This window comes from Enoplosus armatus, chromosome 3, assembly GCF_043641665.1.
Source record: "Enoplosus armatus isolate fEnoArm2 chromosome 3, fEnoArm2.hap1, whole genome shotgun sequence".
Classification (NCBI taxonomy): Eukaryota; Metazoa; Chordata; class Actinopteri; order Centrarchiformes; family Enoplosidae; genus Enoplosus; species Enoplosus armatus.
Genome location: NC_092182.1, coordinates 2,265,978 through 2,286,228, shown reverse-complemented (window position 1 = coordinate 2,286,228; position 20,251 = coordinate 2,265,978). Strand labels below are relative to the sequence as shown.

The 20,251-nt window shown below is 42.9% G+C and overlaps 2 protein-coding genes across 3 annotated transcripts; both read right to left on the bottom strand.

The window, feature by feature from the left end:
* Window positions 1-1,902: 1,902 nt before the first annotated feature.
* On the bottom strand, window positions 1,903-2,904 carry LOC139282902 (fibronectin type III domain-containing protein 11-like). The gene is made up of 2 exons (XM_070902807.1): window positions 2,764-2,904; window positions 1,903-2,664 (listed from the first exon to the last, which is right to left on the bottom strand). Exons 1-2 carry the CDS (start codon window positions 2,902-2,904, stop codon window positions 1,903-1,905), a joined length of 903 nt encoding a protein of 300 aa, XP_070758908.1.
* A 3,175-nt stretch (window positions 2,905-6,079) lies between these two features.
* LOC139282404 (serine incorporator 1) lies at window positions 6,080-18,252 on the bottom strand. 2 transcript variants are annotated; one of them, XM_070902101.1, is made up of 11 exons: window positions 18,208-18,252; window positions 14,095-14,256; window positions 12,836-13,029; window positions 11,322-11,401; window positions 11,059-11,196; window positions 10,544-10,713; window positions 9,763-9,853; window positions 9,581-9,607; window positions 9,406-9,520; window positions 8,304-8,531; window positions 6,080-7,741 (listed from the first exon to the last, which is right to left on the bottom strand). In XM_070902101.1, the coding sequence occupies exons 1-11, from the start codon at window positions 18,244-18,246 to the stop codon at window positions 7,606-7,608; spliced, it is 1,380 nt and encodes a 459-aa protein (XP_070758202.1). In that variant the 5' UTR covers window positions 18,247-18,252; the 3' UTR covers window positions 6,080-7,605. The 2 variants fall into 2 exon arrangements, with proteins under 2 accessions (XP_070758202.1, XP_070758201.1); XM_070902100.1 differs by having other exon boundaries at window positions 9,406-9,607.
* Window positions 18,253-20,251: the final 1,999 nt, after the last annotated feature.

Below are 20,251 nucleotides of genomic sequence, written 5' to 3'. Positions count from 1 at the left end.
TGGTTGACGTCTATAAGTTTCGTGACCCGCTCTGCCCTCGCAGCCCATATGTGAGTTCCAGGCCTGTTAGGGATAATGACTCTGGCTCTGGCTTGGATCTGGCTTCGCGAATCAGACCAGGATCGCGTTATAAACAGGAACATACAACACAATAAGGTAATACTTTCCGAGCCCATTCCCCCCCCCCCCCCCCCCCCGGCCCATTGAAATGTACACAAAAGCCACAAGTGGTTTCCGGTTGAACTGACAGCAGAAAGATAATAATTCACGAATCCACCTCTTGATTCTGCACAAATAAGATATGCACAATCCCTTTTTCCCAAGCAAATAATTGCGTAAACTAGTAGTGGGACGTAACGATGCCTGTTTTTTGTTGCCAAAATACAGGAACTTCTCAGCAGTACAGAGTTGTCATTCTTCCGTCACGGTTGCAAAATCCCTTTCCTGTGGTTTCACCTTCAAGAGGTCTCAGACATTCATTTCAAACTCTCTCACTCCCACGTTCTGAAAATGAAAAAACCCAGAATGTTCCAGTGTTGTTCAACAGTCTCGAAGCCAACGGTTTGACATAAGAGAGCTCATTCCATCCGTGTCCTCGTGCCTTTGTGGCGTCCGAGCAGACAAACACACACACACAGATAAATATTAGCATCTCACGGCTTTTCTCTGTCCGCTCACTCTCTGACTCTGTAAACACGGTCTGGTAAGTAAAAAAAAACAACAAAAAAAAACACAAAACAACTTGATGAATGAGCATAAGCACTTAGAGGAAACAACAGGACCACGCAGTAACGTAGCATACTGCTGCTGCTGCACCTGCTCTCGGCTGTCTTTTGGACGTTCAAGCTCCCTTAAGTTCAGAACTGAATTGCCAATTTGTTTCACATAGTTTCAGTTAGCCCATTTCTTGTCTTGAGGAGGGGTTCATTTGCTTCGTTTTGCCCCCAAACTAATCAGTAGAGAATGACGTACCCATCCCACCAAAGTCCTTTTCAGTTGCCCTGAAGCTGTGGTATTGATTGCTTGGAGATCAGGAAATGTAAGAGTTGTTATTCCTATTGTCCGTGAACTCAATCTCATCCACACGTTCTCACAATTTCTCACAAATGTAGGTAGGTAGCTAGCAGACTGGCATCGCTTATCAATCAATCAATCGCCAAGGCCACGGCCCCCTTCTGGGGGAAATAATCGCGCTTTCACACAACGAGGGGAAACATGGGAAAATGCAGAAAAGCTGTCGTGTGGCAGGTTGCAAAACAAATAAACACGCGAATCCAGATCCCGATTTGAGGCATTTAAGACCCATGAATGCTCACGCTTAGTGTGGTAAATAGTCAAATGATGCTGGTGACAGTTACCGACGGATAGCTAGCGGCATCAGACTTCGTCTCCAACTAAATCTCAGCCTGGCCCGGCTCAAGCAAACAGCTGGCTATTAACAGGTTGCTTATTTACAAACTACACTTAGCCTGACGACACGTGGTGATTCAATCAAATATCGATAAGCAATATCTGGCCACCGCGATGGCTCATTGATCCACTTGCACTGAAGGGCAGACCGATCAGCCTTAATTTATGAATGCATTCAAACTTGTCGAAATTGTAATCCACATCTAGAGGATCTTCAGTTTTCTATCAGTTTTGTTTTTTTTTAAAAAAAGGAACTAACGGATGCCTGGATGGATCCATCAAAATGATTTTTTTTTTTACAACAAACCAGACAATTTATCTCATCAGCGGCCTCTGTGCCACTGACCTCGTTAAGTTGGTGATTTCGAGTAAGGAAGTAAAAAGTCTCACAGAGCAAGTTATTATAATAAAGCAGATCAAATATATTTCTCTTTGGAAGTAAACACAGGCTGTGATTTCTCTTGTCGAATGTTCAAAAAGGGGACAGGGCTCTTATTCGGAAATATCCAGGGTCTTCAGGGTGATGGTGTCCATCCACGAGCCATACACCAAGTTTGCAGCATCTGCTCTCTTGACAGAGAATTGATAGTACCTGTCAGGCATCAGATTGTTGACCTGTATGTTGTACGACTGGCATGTCAGTTTAGTAAACTGGCCAGCGGCTGGGTGAAGGCTCTTCACGTGGATCTCAAACTGTTGGTCCGGCTCCTTGGGCTGCTGGCCTGCGACTTCCCAACACAGATACACGGTGTTGGATATCAGACACGACTTGAACCTGTCAAACATCACCGGCATCTTGAGGGCCAGCGATGCTCTGAGCTTCGGTACGGGTAAGTGGCCTGTGTTGGGGATGAGCTTGCTCTGCAGATCCAGCGGGCCATCATCCCAAGTCATCCTGCTCTCAAAGTCATCAACGTACCGGTAGGTTTGCCGGAGCTTCTGCCGCGCGGAAGCTGCTACGCCGCTGTCCACCAGACCCTGGTCGTACTCGTTGACGAAGGCCTCTAGCTCCCGGCAGCCCCTGACGATGCCTTGGAAGAGCATTCCCAGGAGAGCGAGGAGGAGCTTCACCTGGGTGTTGGCCAGGGTCATGGCACGCTGCAGCCTCTGCTGGTCGATGAGAGACCACAACGCGCTGTTGCACAAACGGGAAGTGCGCTGCTGCTGCTGCTGGTCTGCAGTCGGCGAATCATCGCGCTGGATCTCCAGGTAGTACGAGCTCGTCTGCATGAGCCGCAGCTCTTCCTGCAACACCTTGGAAATACATCACATGATAATAATAAAAAAAAAAACAATGAATGGTAATACAGGAGTGCATAGCTTGTACCCAGCTCTACATTACGGTGCACTAACCATTATGGAGTTGTCATGAAGTCTGGTGTCGAGCAGCTGTAGGATCTGGTTGCGGAGGTCTAGGAGGGTCTCCACCTGAGTCCAGACCTTCTGGGCTCCACACTTATCTGAGCTTGCACAGGCCAGCATGACTTCGTCCATGGTAACTGTAACATGCATTCACAGCTGTAAAGGCGAGCTAATGCGCAGCCATGTACTGTATGGTTATACGCAAATACAGGCAACTGAAACAATGCTGTGTCTGTTTTTGGCTTCGAAAAAAACAACAGATTGATTAAAGCCTACTGCCTGTTTGACTTTGGTGTATTTGCATGGACTGTTCACCTCCATAGAATGACATTCAGGCCTACCAATACTATCATAAACCTAAGGAACTGTGGAACTGTGGAAAAATGCACATTTGGTACTAAAATTTGCACACCCACGGTTGTTCGTTCATATGTCTGCCTCCTTCACAAATAAGGTAAAAACTAAACGCTGTGGGATATTTATGTTCCAGAAGATAGTTAATGTGTCAGTTAATGAGCAGCAAGCAACCGCCATGGATCACTGCTTCACGGCTTTTGTGTTTCAGGACTGTCTGAGACAGTGTTCGCAGTGATATGTCACACATCAAGTGAAAGTGAAAGTGATTTGTGTTTGATTCATCTTCAGTCATTGAATGTCAAACAGAAGTAGAATTACCCTATATGTTGTCAGCTGTTAGTCTACAATACCAAAGCTCATAGTTGAATTCCTAAAGTTAGGGTCAGGGTCGGGGTTAACAACCCACAGTTAGCCTGATACCGCTAAATAGCTAATCGCTAGATAATACCTGAAATTCTACCAAAGAATAAACTAAAAAAGACTCAGCTGGATACCTAATATTTAATTTATACAACAATTATTAAGCCTACCTACTTCCTGGGCTCCTGTTGTATGGTTTAATGGCGACTCCTGTTTTCAATTAAATCAATCTGCATGGTTACGATTTATCTTCCATAGTTACGGAATGACAGCAGCACTCCGCGTCGCCTTAACGTTCTGTCAGTCGTTGTGACTTTTTATTTCATTTTTTTGCGCCGTTGAAGTGAAGGTCTATAAGACCACGTCTTCATTCTTAGAAAATAAATGCGTAGCGACGAGTTGCAGCTTGTTAGCTGGTTTAGCAGAAGCACCGTACAACGGTCACAATGGGTATGACATCTTCTCCGCAAAAGAAAACAGAACACATCGGCTAATGGACATCAATAACAGATGAGTCCCAATGCAATTACAGGCCTATCAGCCAGCATCCAATTAGAGATCTGCAAATGATCCGAGGCCAGTGGGGAACAACAGTACAACAGTTTGAACCTATTTTTGGCTTCTTGTGCATCAGGTCAGATCGGGTTTAGGCCTTGAAATTGTGAGCTGTGTGTGTGTGTGTGTGTGTGTGTGGTTTGTGTGCTGAGGTCATGTTGTGGGTGTGGAGGATACAGGCTGCAGCCCTGCGCTGTTGTTGGCGTATCGGGTGCTTTCTGTTTTGCTGGCCACGGCTGCTGTACAGCCATTGTATTGAATCGTAAAATAATAATGATAATAATAATAATAATAAATGCCACTGTCAACGGGTGATAGGCACCTCCCCGTCCTTGTGTGGATGCCCTCCTCACCAGTGACTGCATTCGGTCCCTTTTTCGCCTCTCAGGTTTGGCTGCTTTTAAATTGTGGTGATTTGTCTCCACCTAGTGGTTGAAATCCACTAGGCGCTTACCACTCAAAGACTGTCTCTGTACTCATGCACCTCTGCCACCACGCCTGCATTTTGGGGTCATATCTGTTCTCCAGGCGGCGGCTGTTTCACCGTCTCACTCATTTCTCCACATCTGTCCGCCAAAGACAGGGACCACCAGTGCTTTCAGCTGGCTCTGAGAATAGTTGTTGCAGTTGGTACAATAACAACAGTTCCCTTGGCGAGACGGTATCCACGAGCTTCCGCTTTCTCACCACGGGTCACTTCAGATGAGCTGTTTCCCATGCTGATGGTAATTCACGCAGCCAGTATAAACCTGCAGAAACAGGCAGAATGTATTTATACTGGAATGAGTCACTGGATCTGAACTCTGCAGAAACACGAAATCTAAGCAGGCTTTCAGCTTGCCACGGCATGCTGTTACGGATTTATGGATTTTGAAATCTTTCAAATTTAACGGGATCTTTTTACACTCGTTTTTGTCTGTACAGTAATGTAAAATGAAAAGGTGATTATATTCACAATTCTATGCGTATTTATGCCTTTTTGGAGGAGCAATAGAAAGCGTACTGACTGGAAACATTACAAATTGGCAGGTTGGAGGTGAGGTTAGTCTGAAGGATACTGGAAGACAATACCCACCCCGGCCACAGCCTGTTCACCCTGCTGCCGTCTGGCAACCGATACAGGAGTTTCATTATACAACTTCGTGCTGCGAAATTACCATTAAACAAACTCCTTGAACCCTTCAGCATCCATTTGTCTGAAAAATAAAAACTGGCAGCCGATTGAACTCAACTTCACATCTATTCTATCACTTCCACTTCAGAAAACGATCGGAATGCTTCGCGGTGTGACCCATTTGTGACCGTCACTGGGTCATTTTAAGATATACAAGCAACAAGAATGCATACGCACCCGTGAGGAAAATGAGCAATGGATTGGAGAATTGCGATTATCATCAGATGAAAACCCGTAAAGCTGCACTCTGCCGAGTGTTTTAAGAGTCTTTCAGCTCTGTGTTTTGATTCCACAGCTTTACTGTTTTGGTTCAGTCTCTTGGCTCTCATCAGCCTTGTTTCCAGCTGCAGCAGACAGCTGTTTTCAGAGACCACGCTCTTATGGACCCACTTCTGCGCTACATGCCCGGTATACTGACTGACGGACAGAGCTAGCAGCTAGCCGGTGAACATAGTGGAACGCTCAGCACCTCGCCAGAGACAGAAACAGAGGTAAGAGGAGAGTGAACACTGGACTTGCATTAGTCGGGTGGACAGAAACGAGACACCCGATGAACGCTAATGTTGCTCTGTGGCGGCTGAATGTGTGAAGAGGCCACTGTTTGCTAAAATGTTTGTCAGATCAACTTCATAAGGTGATGATGTGTCAATGTCGGGTGGTTAAAAAAAAGTCAAATGGATAACAAGAATGAATCAGAATTATCACCTGGAACATTAATCACGTATTACATTTTATACTACAAACTTTTTGAATTTCTTTTATCGCTTTGTTTAAATGCAATTGAATCTGCGTTTCAGCAGGATTCTACCACATAGAAAATGTCATAAGTCAGGGTGGAATCACAAGACGGAGACAGTCGACTTGATCTCAGTTGTAAATCTGCCTTTATTCTTTCACAGTATTCGCACTTTTGCTGTAAGACGCAACAGAATTTCAACGTACAAAAGCCAAGCTGCTGAATGAAATAAGGCAACTCCCCAAAAAAGTGTAAAACCAAATATCAGTTGGTCGTTTTCAGAACACAGACGTCTTCATTTTTATTGTTGCGTTTTCTCTTATTTGTTTGAAGTTTGTTTTGTAAATTGCGGTTGTTCTCAATGATATAATTACAGTATCTGTGAGTGCGTTGTGCACTTATTAATACCTACTTCTGTGCCAAAGTTTCAAATCTGCTGTTTGTACAATGAAGAATTGTTGAAAGTACACAATGATACTTCGGTAAACATGATGCAAAAATGAACCAGCTCATTTATCTGGGAGTCAAAGCGAAACATGAACGACTATAAATCAGACTGAACGGTGAACAGAAACTGCAGAAGCACGACTAGAGAACTAACCCCAGTGAATCACTTTGGCTTACAAGGCATTTGGTCAGGGTTTCAGTATCATATTCTCACACACACACACACACACACACACACTAACCATTCAATTAACACTGATATTTCTTACAAAACGCAACTTATTGTTTGGAATTTTTTTTTTCTTTTTTCTTTTTTTTTTTTAAAGATGACATTTAAAAGTACAATCATAATAAATATTTAAGCTGTTCCGTACTATTTGGAGTCATAGAATGATGCGCAGATCAATCATACAATCATCGCCCATATCAGCTTTAAACAAACATTTGGATTGTATCTGCGTGTTCAGTGCAGTTCTCTCTCTGTATGGGTCTATTTTACAACCTGGAAACCGTCCCATCTCAAACACACCTTCACAATGAATATCTTGGTCCATACATATTTGGCAGAAACCACTACACTCATGTGCTTCGTATTACGCTCAATATATTGGATATATTGAAATATTTGATAGGTTTGACATATAAGGCATTGCGAGGCTTAGCAGCAAGCTATATGAGCGTGCTACTGTATGCAGTCCGGGGTTGGTTGTTTAATACTGTCATACTGACATTTCTAGAACATTCATATTTCTAAGCAATGTAAAAAAAAAAGAAAATCAAGTATTTGGTTAAATCTGACTAATATTTGTTGTTACAGCAGAAATGAGAGCACATCATATCAAAATGATTGCATTTGATTTACAATGCACATACATTTACACCCACAACAAATGGAATGTTTTTCCTCGTGGTGTGTTTTTGTGCTTCAGTAGAAAATACGTGATTGTTCTCGGATGTCCAATCAACGAGCGGCTGCTCCTGACTGGTATGAAATCACCACCGTAAAGACCTGAACCCGGAGCGGCTGTTATGGCACCTCTGGACGAGACCCGATTTTGAAACTTCACTCCAACCAGAAATAATTGAAACTGAGCTCCAGCTAAAGGTATAAAATGTGAGTCCGTTTGGAAAGTAAGACGTAGGCAACACGGTATTATCTGAAGAGGTTTGTTGAGGGCAAGGTGGAGTCAGACGGAGTTACTGCTCAGCTGAAGTCTCGGTTGGTGAGGATCAAGGGGGCCACCAGGGTCCAGATGTACAGGGCTAAACACACCCAGCTGGAGGTGATCTTCACCCACACGGCTGGCCACTTGCTGGTTACAGTGTAGTCTGCATCAGGGCTGTCAGGAACAGGACACAGAACAACAACATGTCATCATCATGTGTTAAGGTGGAGAAAACAATCTGCAACAAAATAAGGTGGCAGAAAAGAAGATGAATCTCACTGGAGGGCTTTAAATCCAGGTGGGGTCTTATTAAGACCTGGGAATGCAGTAACATTGCTACAACAGTCCAAAAGGGCGGAGGACATGTTCATTCAGGTGTACACACAGGTTGTAAAGACCCCCTTTTTTAGCCCCATTAACTAAATGCACCTTAAATGCTGGTTATACTGTACACACACAGTCGCCACAGCACGCAGGTCAAAGCCGAGCCATGACGTTGGTCTGCAAACCGACTATTTTTTAATAACTTTAACATTAGCCCTCGTTTGCTCTTGGTATACCTGACTGTGTATGATCAGCCAGACATAACCTTAAATTGCGGCACCATTCTCTAAATCCTCAACCACCTGGAAGAAAAAACATTTCCTCCACTGGGCGATAAAAAAAAAAAAAGATCTTTAAACGCTTCCTCGAGTTGCGACCGTATTTCCTTATCCAGCTGGAAATTGGCACCGACCTGTACCAGTTGGTGAGGGTCATCATGATGTAGAGCGAGGCCAGGAAGAACATCAAGTGGAAGAAGGAGTAGCTGTACTGGACCATGTCGCGCTCGTTGTCCTTCACCCGCCTGGGCCCTGTCGACTCCTCCGAGAGGTCGGGGCTGCTGCCGCCCTCGGCCAGGATGGCCGAGTCTTTGGAGGCCATGGTCAGCTTGTTCATCTGGCTGGTGCTGGACGAACGAATGCTGAGGAAATAAAACAGATGAATGTACATTCACAAACGCTACAAATGGCTGTTTTGTTGTTTTTTTTACAAAGGCCCTGAAGTGCACACCGCGACAACATATGATATATGATACGCACTTAGTTACCTAAAATCTCTCTAACGAACTGAAAGTTTACTTGTGCGGCTGACGACACAATGGTGCTTTTGATCATATCACGTGATCTTCCTCAGCAGATGGAGTTTGCCCAGTTGAGGTGGAATAGTAGGTGTTTAGATATCAATGTTTTTCTGAGCACTTTAAGGGCTTCTTTTAGATTCGAAGTTCACCCTTGACCTTGGAAACAGCAGCTAGCAGGAGAAAATCTTGTGATATGATCAAAAGCTCCAGAAAAGAAACCAAATGGACCTTGACGTGAGACTAAACGTCTTTAGCTTTGAAATGTGATTCATTTGTCTAAGTTAATAAATGGTGATTACGGGTTTGTCACATCATTGTATTCGTTTCTTATTTGTTCCTCCCAGAGAAGAGGGTTTGCATGTGATGTAACCAAGCCTTCCAGGGACAGTGCTGAGCTGTGAAGGTCCTGTGACAAAGACATTTGTCCCATAGACAGCCAATACTAATTCAATTACCTCAGATGAACAGCTGGGTTGTTTTTTTAAAAGAGTGTATCAACACATAGCTTTCTTTTTTCTTTGCGTGGGGAGGCGCCGTGATTCTACTTATCAATGCACAACTTAACAAGAACCAACACATGATTTTCATGTGAACATCCCCAGACCTCGTGGCTGACAGGACGCTTGTGAACGCCTCTCCGAGAAGACTGACCACGGGTCGGGCGGAAGAAGGGGTCATATTGTTTCGTATCTTTACCCGGGGGCTGTCATCCTACCTTGAGTAGAGGATGCACAGGACAAATATAGCGAGCCCCACGATGCTCTGGGCGTCCCACCACTGCAGGTACGGGGACGTCAGGACAGGTTCCTCTGTGCCGATGATCACCACAGCTGTCTGGTTCTCGATCTCCAGAGGGGCCAGCGTGGGGGCTGCAATCTGCTGGAAGATACTCAGTAGACCGGGGTTACATGCTCGGTCTGAGGGGAAGAGAAAAAAGAAAAAAAAAAAAACAAGCGCGATGTTTGGGCGATGGTTGGGCGATGGTTGAGACATGTTCCTGACTTGCACATGGTCTTGGGAAGAAATGCATGCAAGTACAGGTCATGAGATTCATGAAAGTAAACCTTCTCACCAGGCTCATTGTTCATGGCAGACCAGGTCAGAAACATGGTGTACAGGGTGATGATGGAGGACTGTAGAAGACCTGAACGTGGCTGAGACTCCTGTGGGCACACACACACACACACACACACATACACACAAATCTATAAATGCCTAACATGAAATGCTCCACCATAACTGATAACAAACTCCATTCGCTGATAAAGACTGTAAGATGTGGCTGATAGAATAGAAGAAGGCAGTAAGCGGACATTGAGTTGAGATTCTGGGAGTTGGGAAATAAGTTCTGATCCAACACAATCAACTTTAAATGTAGACGGATTGTAATAACTAACAGTGCCCACGTATTATTTTTCATTTTCAGCCAGGTCGTACATCATTTGAAAATAAGTAAGGAGGCGTGTTGCTTTTAGGTACCGCTGAGACTCTGAAATATGACCCAGCTCCAATTGGAGTAACAGAGTCATGCATTTAAATGCTTATCAGACATTTAAATGCTTAGCAGATGCTACAGTTTGTAGTCTGATAGTGTGATAATGTGATAAAGATGATGGAGAAACCAGCTAGAATAATAACGTCTCCGCTTAACATTGGAGAGGCGTACATTTAACAGCCTATGTACTGTATTACTAATATTATACTGTAATGTGTCCCCTCTATATATCCTAAATAATACTAGACTTCACTGGTGTTCGCGACATTGTTTCCAGTGTTTCTCACTGTAGCATCGAATGAGAATGCCTGTCCCCGACTGAGGGTTTGACACCGAAGAGCCACTCCCAGTCCTGTACCTGTACTTTAGGCAGCACAGACACGACAGATGCCACCACGCAGAACAACATGTTGAAGCTGATGAAGAACTTGTTGATGAAGCATCCGTCAGGCTTGGTGTAGAAGAGGTAGAACAGCAAGACTGCAGTAAACGACAGGATGTAGTTGAGGGTTGTGACCCCCAGCAAAGCTGGAAAAAAAAAAAAAAAAAAAAGATTGAAAAGGTAAAAAAAAAACGGATACTAAAATAATAATAAAAATAGATAAGGGTTAGGGTCAATATATTTCTAATTTAAAGTGTTCAGTCCCTGCGTCAACAGAATTTAAATGTTTCAGTTGTGAGCGGTTCCTTTTTTCCATTGGATATAGTTGGAACAGTAGCGTCCATCGACACCACATTCAAAAATCAACCAATTTTGTCATGTTGTCATGCAAAAAATGCATTTCATTTTGGAACTTTAAAGTGTGAACACAGTACGTACACCGTTAGAAGCTGTATGCAGCGCGTAATTGTGCCACAGCTTGAGTCACTGACCTGCATACCAGCCCCTGGAGTTGCCAGTCTCCATCCTGTCCAGCCAGGTCTCGTTCCAGGAGTGGGCGAAGTCCACCAGCAGCACCAGCTGGATCAGGATGAAAAAGAAAGCTCCGCCGGAGCCCACGACAAACCACCCTGGGGCATCAGACACACATGTCATTTATTATTACACATTACTCATTGATCATATATTATTACAACTGTTTATATTCGATGTCATGATCAGAGTTACCGAGAGTTAAAAAATATAAAGTTCTTACAGTAGGTAAAAGGCACGTCTGGAATGTAAAAGGCACCGACTGTCACTGCCACCAAGGCGGCAAACTTGAAGAACCAAAATCTGAAAAACAGACGGCTGATTATACAGCAGCTTGCACATAAAACATATGCATGTAACTGAGTTGTATCAAGAGCATTATCTACCCTCCAAGTCAAACAATGTCCAAAGCATTCTATAACACTAAGAGGGTCATTTGATTGTTAAATGGCAAAAACAATAGAATCGCACACTGCACACAAGGGTCACTGTGTGACAAGAATTCGAGCAGCTCAGTGATCAGCAGAGGAAGGATGTGGTCGTAAAACACACAGAGACTCACACACACAGCAGCAATGTAAAGCCACAATGGTGGCAAATCTAGGTTTATTTTATTTTCTAGTGGGTAGAAAAAGGTGACCTTTAACAAACGTATATATATATATATATATATATATATATATATATAGTAATGAGATGTACACTTATTCATAATGTTATTGTGACTCATTTTGCTTTGCTCTGTTTTATTCGGTGAAGATGAACACTGACTGGAGGGGTTTGCTTTCCTGGGCTGGAGGGGTGCATGGTCACACCTAGACCTGTTGATTTAGCACTGGAGTCTGTGGGAGAGTACATACCAACAGGTGTCTTCTTTGTTCTACAAGCTCTTAATGTACCTGCAGCGAATGTGGTTGGTGAAAGGTTTATTTTGAGAGGGGAAATGCTGCTTCCTGTCTGCTCTCGTCTCTTGCTGTGTCACTGCACGTGTGCAGTAAAAGAATGGTTCACAATCTGAGTATTTGCATTCCGACGCACCGTCGTAAGATGTGACTGGCGGCCTCTCTTTCTCACTGATGCTTGAACGTCTAGAGAACTTGTCGTCTTTGGAATTAATCAGTCGGTTTTAGTCAGGAGGCAAACGAAAAGGAAAATCTGGTATCATCAAATGATAAAAGAAAATAAATAATTAGCTGCTTCCACTAATAACTGACTGAATCGTTGCAATATTGATAAACCAAGTCAAATTATTTGTTTCATGCCTGAAGAGGAATAAACGCACACAGACAAAAATCCTGACTCATCAAAATGTGAAATACTTTTGCTGCTGGTCTGGTATGGGCTCAGGTAACGTGATGGGCATTTCTTACATTTTTTAAAAAACTTTATGAACAATATGACGAATCAAATTATCAAAAATAATCAGCAGATAAGCTGCAAGTTGGTAATAAAAATAAATGCGGCAGCCGTAGTAAAGAATCTCAACGCATCAAAGGTGAGTGCAGGACAAAGGCCGTCTGCTGAACGACATGTTGTATAACTTGTAACACCTCTGACCTAGTGTTGGAGAGGACAGAGAGCTCTGTAAATGCATTTGATGCAGGAATGCGCTTCGTTTCTGCACCTTCCACACGTGTCACATCTCCAGGAGTGTGAGTCTTAAGGCTGATAGTTTTCAAGAGAGAAGCAGACTAAAACATTTACAACCCAGCCTCCCACCCTTACTGCAGTGCTTACCCATTGTGGATGGCAGCACGCGGGTCTCTGCTGTTCTTCACGTTAATCATAAGAATGGAAAACCCCAGGAACCACATGCTCATGCCAAAGCAGATGCGGTACACTGCCTTGTAGCCCACAAACATTTCACAGTTGACGTCAGCCTGCAGGCCGGGGATAGAAGAGCCAGCCCCGTCCTCGCAGAAGCCCGGGACCTACAGCAAATCACAGGAAGCCACGGCATCTATGAACAGGGTCACTGGGAAATTAAGCGAATGTTTCAACAAAAAAAAAATGACATTGTGAACCTCGAACTGACTTCATTTCAGCCAAGCCTTTAATGTACCTGAAATTATAACATTGAAACACATCAAAGTTTGTGCGTTTACTTAAATTGTGAATGCATGACTTTTACAACCAAGCACCGTCGGTCAGCGTGTGCAACAGAGTTGACTCACTCCGTACTTCTTTTTGCAATATAACGAACTATGTGCGCCAAATCTACCTCAGACAGAAAAGTAGTGAATTTACAATTAGTCTTCTTTGATAGTACAATGAGTGTATTTGGGGTTTGGTCTCGCTCGGACAAAGCAAGACATCTGAAGACGTCACCGTGGGCTCTGGGAACTTCTCGCTTTTTTTCCTCACATTTGACCAAAGGATTCAATGTTTAATCAAGAATGAAATAACAAAAATAAGGATTGGGGCGAGAGAGATTTTGAATTTGACAACATAATATTTAACACTCTTTGCTGACACATGTCTCAAGCATTTTATGGTTTAACTCAGAAATTAAAAGGCAACGTCATTTATTCAGCCTACTACTCTACTGGAGCACCCGATGACCCCGGTTTAGATATATATATATATATATCAGCTGATGTTGGCTTATTACAGATATATGATATTTATGTTGATCGATAAGTAACAGGAAAGATTCTTTTGAGATCATTTAGAAATAGCGTCACCAATATATAGTTTATCCACCAAAGAGCACTGACAAGCTTATTTTGCAAACTATTCTGCGCAGTACATATATATATCGGTCAGTTCACTATGAAAATAAATAAATAGATATGTTTAAAAATAATGAATATTGGTATAAATATCATTATCAGCGATGGATATTATTCAGAGCTACAACTCGTGCCTCTTATGCCATCTCTCTCTGGGTCAGTTATTTGCTGAATTAAATCTGCGCAGCGTTAGCTGACATTAGCCACTTTAAAATCTGTGTAATATCGCACAAATGCATTCGTCACACATTTCCACGGTCATACCCGTTTTAGCTGCTGATCCACGCCCGGCGACAGCATGACGCAAGCGACGATGGTCCCCAGCAGCAAGATGAAGGCGTAGATGATCCTGGTCACGGTGGAGTTCCTGCTGCTCGGACAGCAGCTGCACATCAGGCAGGTTGCGCTGCTGCACAGGCACGGCATCTGGAGACAAAGCAAAATCACACAATTCAGCATCCACCTGTGCCTCCAAGGAGGAACACCTAAAAATGGGTTGGAAATGAGAGTAGAAACATAACAAATGCAGATGCTCCCATACAGATGTTCTGTATGATAGAATTAAGACACTGACATCTATTTATGCTACGGCCTTCACTATCAACATATCTCAACCCAACGTGATACTGTAGACAGCGCAAGGGTTCCAGAGACTCGGAGAATCTATGACGCGGGGCACTGGAGCTGTTCCGAAGGCTGCAACTCCTTTCACTGTTTACTCTTCAGCTGACATTTCAATTGATTTCAGTGGCTGCACTTCCACTGACAATTCAAACCCTTTCAGGTATCATGTCTTCACTTTTAAACAAGCTCGTCTAACTCGCACATTTCAGCCAACACTTCGACTGACACCGTCTTCTCACTTTATACACTTGAACGTGTACCAATGTTTTCCAGGATTTCCACTTCAACCAACATTTCCAGCTTGATTCATCACCTACACTTGGAGTGACATTTCAACTCCTTTCAGCAGCCTAATTTCAACTGATACTTCAACTTCACTCACGCTTACACTTGAATTGACAGTTCTACTTCATGCATTGCACTTCAACTGAAACTTCACCTGTTTCAGTGTTTCAAGTATTTGAAATGTTTCAACTGCAAAGGTTCACCAGTGAGCATGTATACATTTTAGTCTCAGTTTTGGTTGAGTTCTTCCTTTGTTCTTTTACAATAAACCAATGTTATCATTCTGTGGATGAATGTGAGGACTGAGAGAGACATCATTCCCATGTCGTTCTGTTCATTAGCAGGAGGCTGAGGCTAATGTCTTTTCTCCGCTTCTAAATATGGTAAATCAGATTGGACATGAGCAACATGAGGCTTTTGGTCCGTGTCTGAACTAAACGCTTGAATGATCCGGCTATTTAGGCTTTCTCCCATTCAGCTAATCTACCAACAGTACATGGTTTGTTTGCAGACCCTGACCATGGAATACAAAAGAGAGTTTTTCAGTGATAGAGGGAGTAAGTTTCGAGAATCTCTTCTTGGAAAAATACCAATTAAGACTGACCTTGCATGTCAACTGTAGATGTCATGATAACAGAACAAAATGATGATCAGACTGGGGACGGACAAGATGTTCTGCCAGTTTTCTGTTTTACTGGCATTAAATACTGTAGCTCTGAAAAGTCTGCTTGTACAATCTTAATTGGAGTGTAAATGAGAAATATACTGAAATAAACTATTATTTAACTCATAGCCCATATTTTATTTCCACGCACAGTCCAATCAACATTTCTTCTAGTCATGTGGATCGTGATCTCAGCAAATAAAGGATCCAAAAGAGTTAAAAACAACAACAATAATGAAATAGGACCAGTATTTACGTGTATTTTCTGCTATATACACTCTATATACAGTATGTATGCATATTATTATCCACAAAGTGTGTTTGGATGTGAAAGCTTTCAGATGTGAATATTTGCTGGTTGTCTTTGTCTTCTATGATAATAAATTGAAAAAGAAAAGGCTTTGGTTTTTGGATTGTTGGTGGGACAAAATTAGAAATTTGAAGACATCACCTTTGACTTAGGAAAATAGTGATGCTGCCAATAATCATAAGCCACCGCTCTGGAAAGGTGGAAATTAAAGATAATTATTTTAATACAGCACCTGACAGTGGCACCAAATCCCCCCCAATCCCTCCCATCTCATTGTTGATGTTTTGAAACTCGAAATCGTCAAGCTATGGGGGAGGCGATGTTGTATAATGAGTCTAGAGACAAACATCGAGATGCTCATTACAGTCCTGGTTATTTGTTGTGTCAATGTGACAACTCTACCTTTGTACTAATTAAACTGGGATGTATTAGCAGTTGCCATGTGTGTAAAATGTTCAAATGTTTTACACATGATTTAGCATAAAACACATACCTGTGAGCTCAGTTTTTATGGAAACATACACAAACACAAAAATTCAGCCCAGACAGATGTGGACTGGACCAGTGTTCACATATGTTCTCATCAGCACTGTCATCTGCCTCCCATTCCCAAGTCCATTGGTTCCTACTGAAAATATAAACCTTTAAAAGCTAAACATATATTAAGTTTTATTTACAAAAAAAGGCTAATCGAATTTACCAAACAGCTGGCCACTGTAGTTTTTTTATCCAACATTACTCAAACAGGAAGAAATCATGCATTTGTTGAGGACTATTTGCAGTGGCAGATTAATACAGACTTACTGGTGCAGCCAGCCTGGAGTATCTCCAGCAGCAGGGTAGCGTATGCGGGATTGACTCAAAATAAACTACAGCGGCTGTGTTCGTGGCAAGGCAAGTTTTGTATCGCCCCTTTCAACTACAACAAGGCAATTCTAAGCACATGGTAGTATAAAAGACACACATAAATGGGATTTCAAAAGAGCCCTTGTTGGACCCTGTTGTAAAGCTGCTTGCACCAGAGTGATTGTCTGTTATGCCATTCCATAGTGGCCTAAACTGACACAGGTGGAAAAATGTTACTTTAAATTGCAACCTGAGCGGTATATCTGAGTCAGATGGTGAGTCGCTTCAGAGAGGACTATTCATGGCCTATTTTTAGTAAGTATCACTTCAATAAAAGCTAGGCACAGTTCACTGACCTCCTCAAAACAGCCTGCCTATTCATTTGCTATTCAAAAAAAATGCCATCTACACTGTTGTAGATGAGTCTCTCTCTCCTACTGAGCGGGGTCAAGAGATAAGGAGGCCCGGAAAGATTGTCAACAAGTTAATACCCCTGCCAGCCAGACAAGGTCGCTTAATACAACCGCAGACTAGGCCACGGTAATGTGTGCCGGATAACGCGCAGCCAGCACATGACCAGGCAGCCCACGCTCTGTCCTGACCCGAACCAAAGTCAACTCGGGAAATGCGGTTATTAGTGTGAAATCAACAGAAGCATGGTCTTCATTTTGCTCGAGCTTTTCAAGAACACTTGACAGTCCTCTACAGAAAAAGGTCAGACGGGAGAAAGATCGAGCTGAAAACGATTAGCCGATTCATTTATTCGTCAAATTGATGACGATCTTCATAATCTATCAATCTTTCAATCGGCTCACCAAACATTTGCTGGTCGCGGCTTCAGAAATGTGAGTGATCGTATCCACATGTAAGGCAACAAAGCAGAGTTGATCCAATTAATCACGTGTAAGCAGATGACCAAGTGTGTTGTGATTAACCCTTTGCCGTGCTGTGTGTTCGTGTTTTGTCTAACGTTACTGTCCCTGTGTGTAGGATATGCTACCATTTAGCCGGTTAGCTAACTACAGGTTGCACTCTGATCTGTGTTTCGTTTCTCTTTATGGCACATACATTACGTAAAGATATGACATGATGATAACAAGCTGAAATGTTAGCAAGGTGGTTATAATTTAAAAAAAAAAAAGCACTGCTAAGTGAGTCAGGTGCGTGCGGAATTAACCAGTAAACCTAAGCAAATCACTAAAGGGTTTAATTTATATTCTATATCTGCCCAAAAGTCAGGAAAAAGACAAATGCGCGATTAAAACGCCAGGTATCCGAATGGAGTTCGGCTTTCTGCTCTTCTCCTGAATACACAAGCTGTCGAGCGGATGAGAAACGGATGAAACAATTGAATAACCGAAATGAAACCGAAATGAGCGCTGCTTTCTGAATCAGTCATCGATAAATCACGAGTCACGACCCCCTGTAATAAGTTACATTCGGTTCTAGCTAAGCCCGAAAGCGAAGAGAGGAGGACTAGGCATTAAAAACACCAGATATTTGTGTTGAGTTCGGCGCTTCATTCTCCACAGCGCACCGTACGGTGGAGCGACGTTACCTGTTGCGTATTACTCTCCATGACGTCGTCGCATCTCACCTTTTCCCATCCGTTTAAAGCGACGCGCTTGCACACGACACCAGAACTTACCCAGCTTGCGAAGGAAAAGGCCCCCAGAACAGCTCCCATGGCTGTCCAGTCCCAGTACAGTAGCGGGCAGTCCCTAAATCCGTCTTCTTCTTCCCGTTACTTCTGCTCCGTCCCTCCAGCGTGGATTTCAAACACACAAACCGGGTGGGAATGAAAAGCGCGAGGCGGCGGGGCTGAATGACTAATGCCGACCCCGGACACTCGCGCTCAGTGTTGTCGGCTCGCGAGGTGCCTAGTTGCGATTTCTCCGCTCAGCGCGTCTGTGAGCGCGTCACGCTGGGTTACGTCATGACGACGTTGACCTGCTGTGAACTGTACAGCGCGCCATGTGGACTATTATATTTACTAATCAATTTATAAGCTCTTTCTAATGTATAAACTCTTTTATTTATTTAGAACATTTATTATCAATGTGCAAGTAGCATTTCACTGTTGGTGGAGCTCATTTTAACTACATTATGTACTGGTGTGGTGTGGTTAATCTATAATTGCAATAATCATATTTTATAAATCCATTGATGTGTATTATTTGATACCAATCATAAAAGTAATCTTTTCATAAAATGATATCAGTACAAAGTTGTCACGTATGCAGTGTTCCAGGTAAATAACTAGCAGATGTTGGGGCCCCATACTGATAAGATTCATTATTGTTTGGGTGTCTCCCTTGGAATGTGGGAGTTATGCGATAGAGGTCTCTTTTCCTTGACCCCTAGACTGCTGTCCAAATAACTTGTATATCATAGGTTTTGGGGTACTGAGGGACCCTAGGGAAATATAAGTTTATAGATTCATGAGTTATAATAGGACCCTATGTATGCCTAAATGTATAAAGGACGAGGTTGAACAGTGTTCGAGGCAGCAGTACTGATTTGGCTACGGGTGCTGTCCAGGCCAAGATGCGCATGCCTGTTGATCCTGATCTTTGATGCAAATAAAGAATATTATGTGAAAAGTCAGTATCAGCGGAGTCTCCTTCCATCATCGAATCATCGCCTACATCTGGGGAATGAAGAAGAAATTGACAACACCATCATATGTTTTATTTGTAAAATCTTAATTTGTAGACTTCTAGCAGCTGAAGTGCGGTGGATTTTTCTCTTCGTCTTCTCTCTGGCTGGTCAACGCAGATTACAGCTATTTTAAAATACTACTAAATGAGGTGCCACTACCCTCTCTACTAAGTGACTGGAAACAGCAAGGCTCATATTTAGACTGAGTGTAAATGCAATTCACCCAGGTTGTTTGCGCCAAAAGCAAGTTGTCTCGAGAGCAACCGACCAACATAGAACAGTCACAAAGTTTTACATACACTGGAGTCTGGGTGTGGGCAGTCCCGTCCCAACTCGTCCCATGGGCTTACTGATAACACAGAACCAGTTTTCTCATCGTCTCACGCAATACAGTCTGTCCTTGAAGGAATATTTTTCATCTTCCACAGGTCCTGTGTTGCAGTTATATTCCCCCAGATCTTGCCATCTCTTACAGTTTATTCATTACTAACGTGAACACTCATCCCTCAAGGCTAGGCCTGGAGTCACTCCCTGCCCACGGGGGAACAATAGCTTCTGAGCAGTGCACCTGCCAGAGAGTATATGCGGAGTACATACTGAGTGTAAGCTGAGAGAATATATTTATGCTTTAACTAATTAACCATAAAACTACTCACCCACGAGCTAAAGTAAAACTATTCACCGCATTTCGTTTCCCACTCCTACAAAAGCCATCACGTAAAGTGTCGGGAGAGGAAAGTAGCATGAAACGGAAAAAGTCAAGTGAAGTACAAGTATCTCAAATATGTATTTACGTACAGTGCGTGAGTAAATATAGTGACATTCCACCACTGATTGACTGTTACAGTTTGGGTCAGTGTGTAAATCCTTACATTAAGAATGTCACAAGAGATGAATCTTTAAATTCAGTTAGTGATGTGTTCATCCTCACATTTTAACACAAGACAACAACAAACAAAATAAAAAACAAAAACTTATCTTGTCTGCAAAGTAAGAACATTTCTACCCACGTATTAGTGAAGGAAAATAAA

Bases quoted from the DNA above. Each gene is read 5' to 3' on its own strand.
- LOC139282902 (XM_070902807.1), bottom strand. From the start codon at position 2,904: ATGGACGAAGTCATGCTGGCCTGTGCAAGCTCAGATAAGTGTGGAGCC. The intron at 2,665-2,763 runs GTTAGTGCACCG...TGTATTTCCAAG, and splicing joins TTCATGACAACTCCATAATG to GTGTTGCAGGAAGAGCTGCG.
- LOC139282404 (XM_070902100.1), bottom strand. From the start codon at position 18,246: ATGGGAGCTGTTCTGGGGGCCTTTTCCTTCGCAAGCTGG. The intron at 9,608-9,762 runs GTGAGAAGGTTT...TCTTCCCCTCAG, and splicing joins TGCCATGAACAATGAGCCTG to ACCGAGCATGTAACCCCGGT. The intron at 8,532-9,405 runs GTAGGATGACAG...TTATTTCCTCAG, and splicing joins CTGTGCATCCTCTACTCAAG to CATTCGTTCGTCCAGCACCA.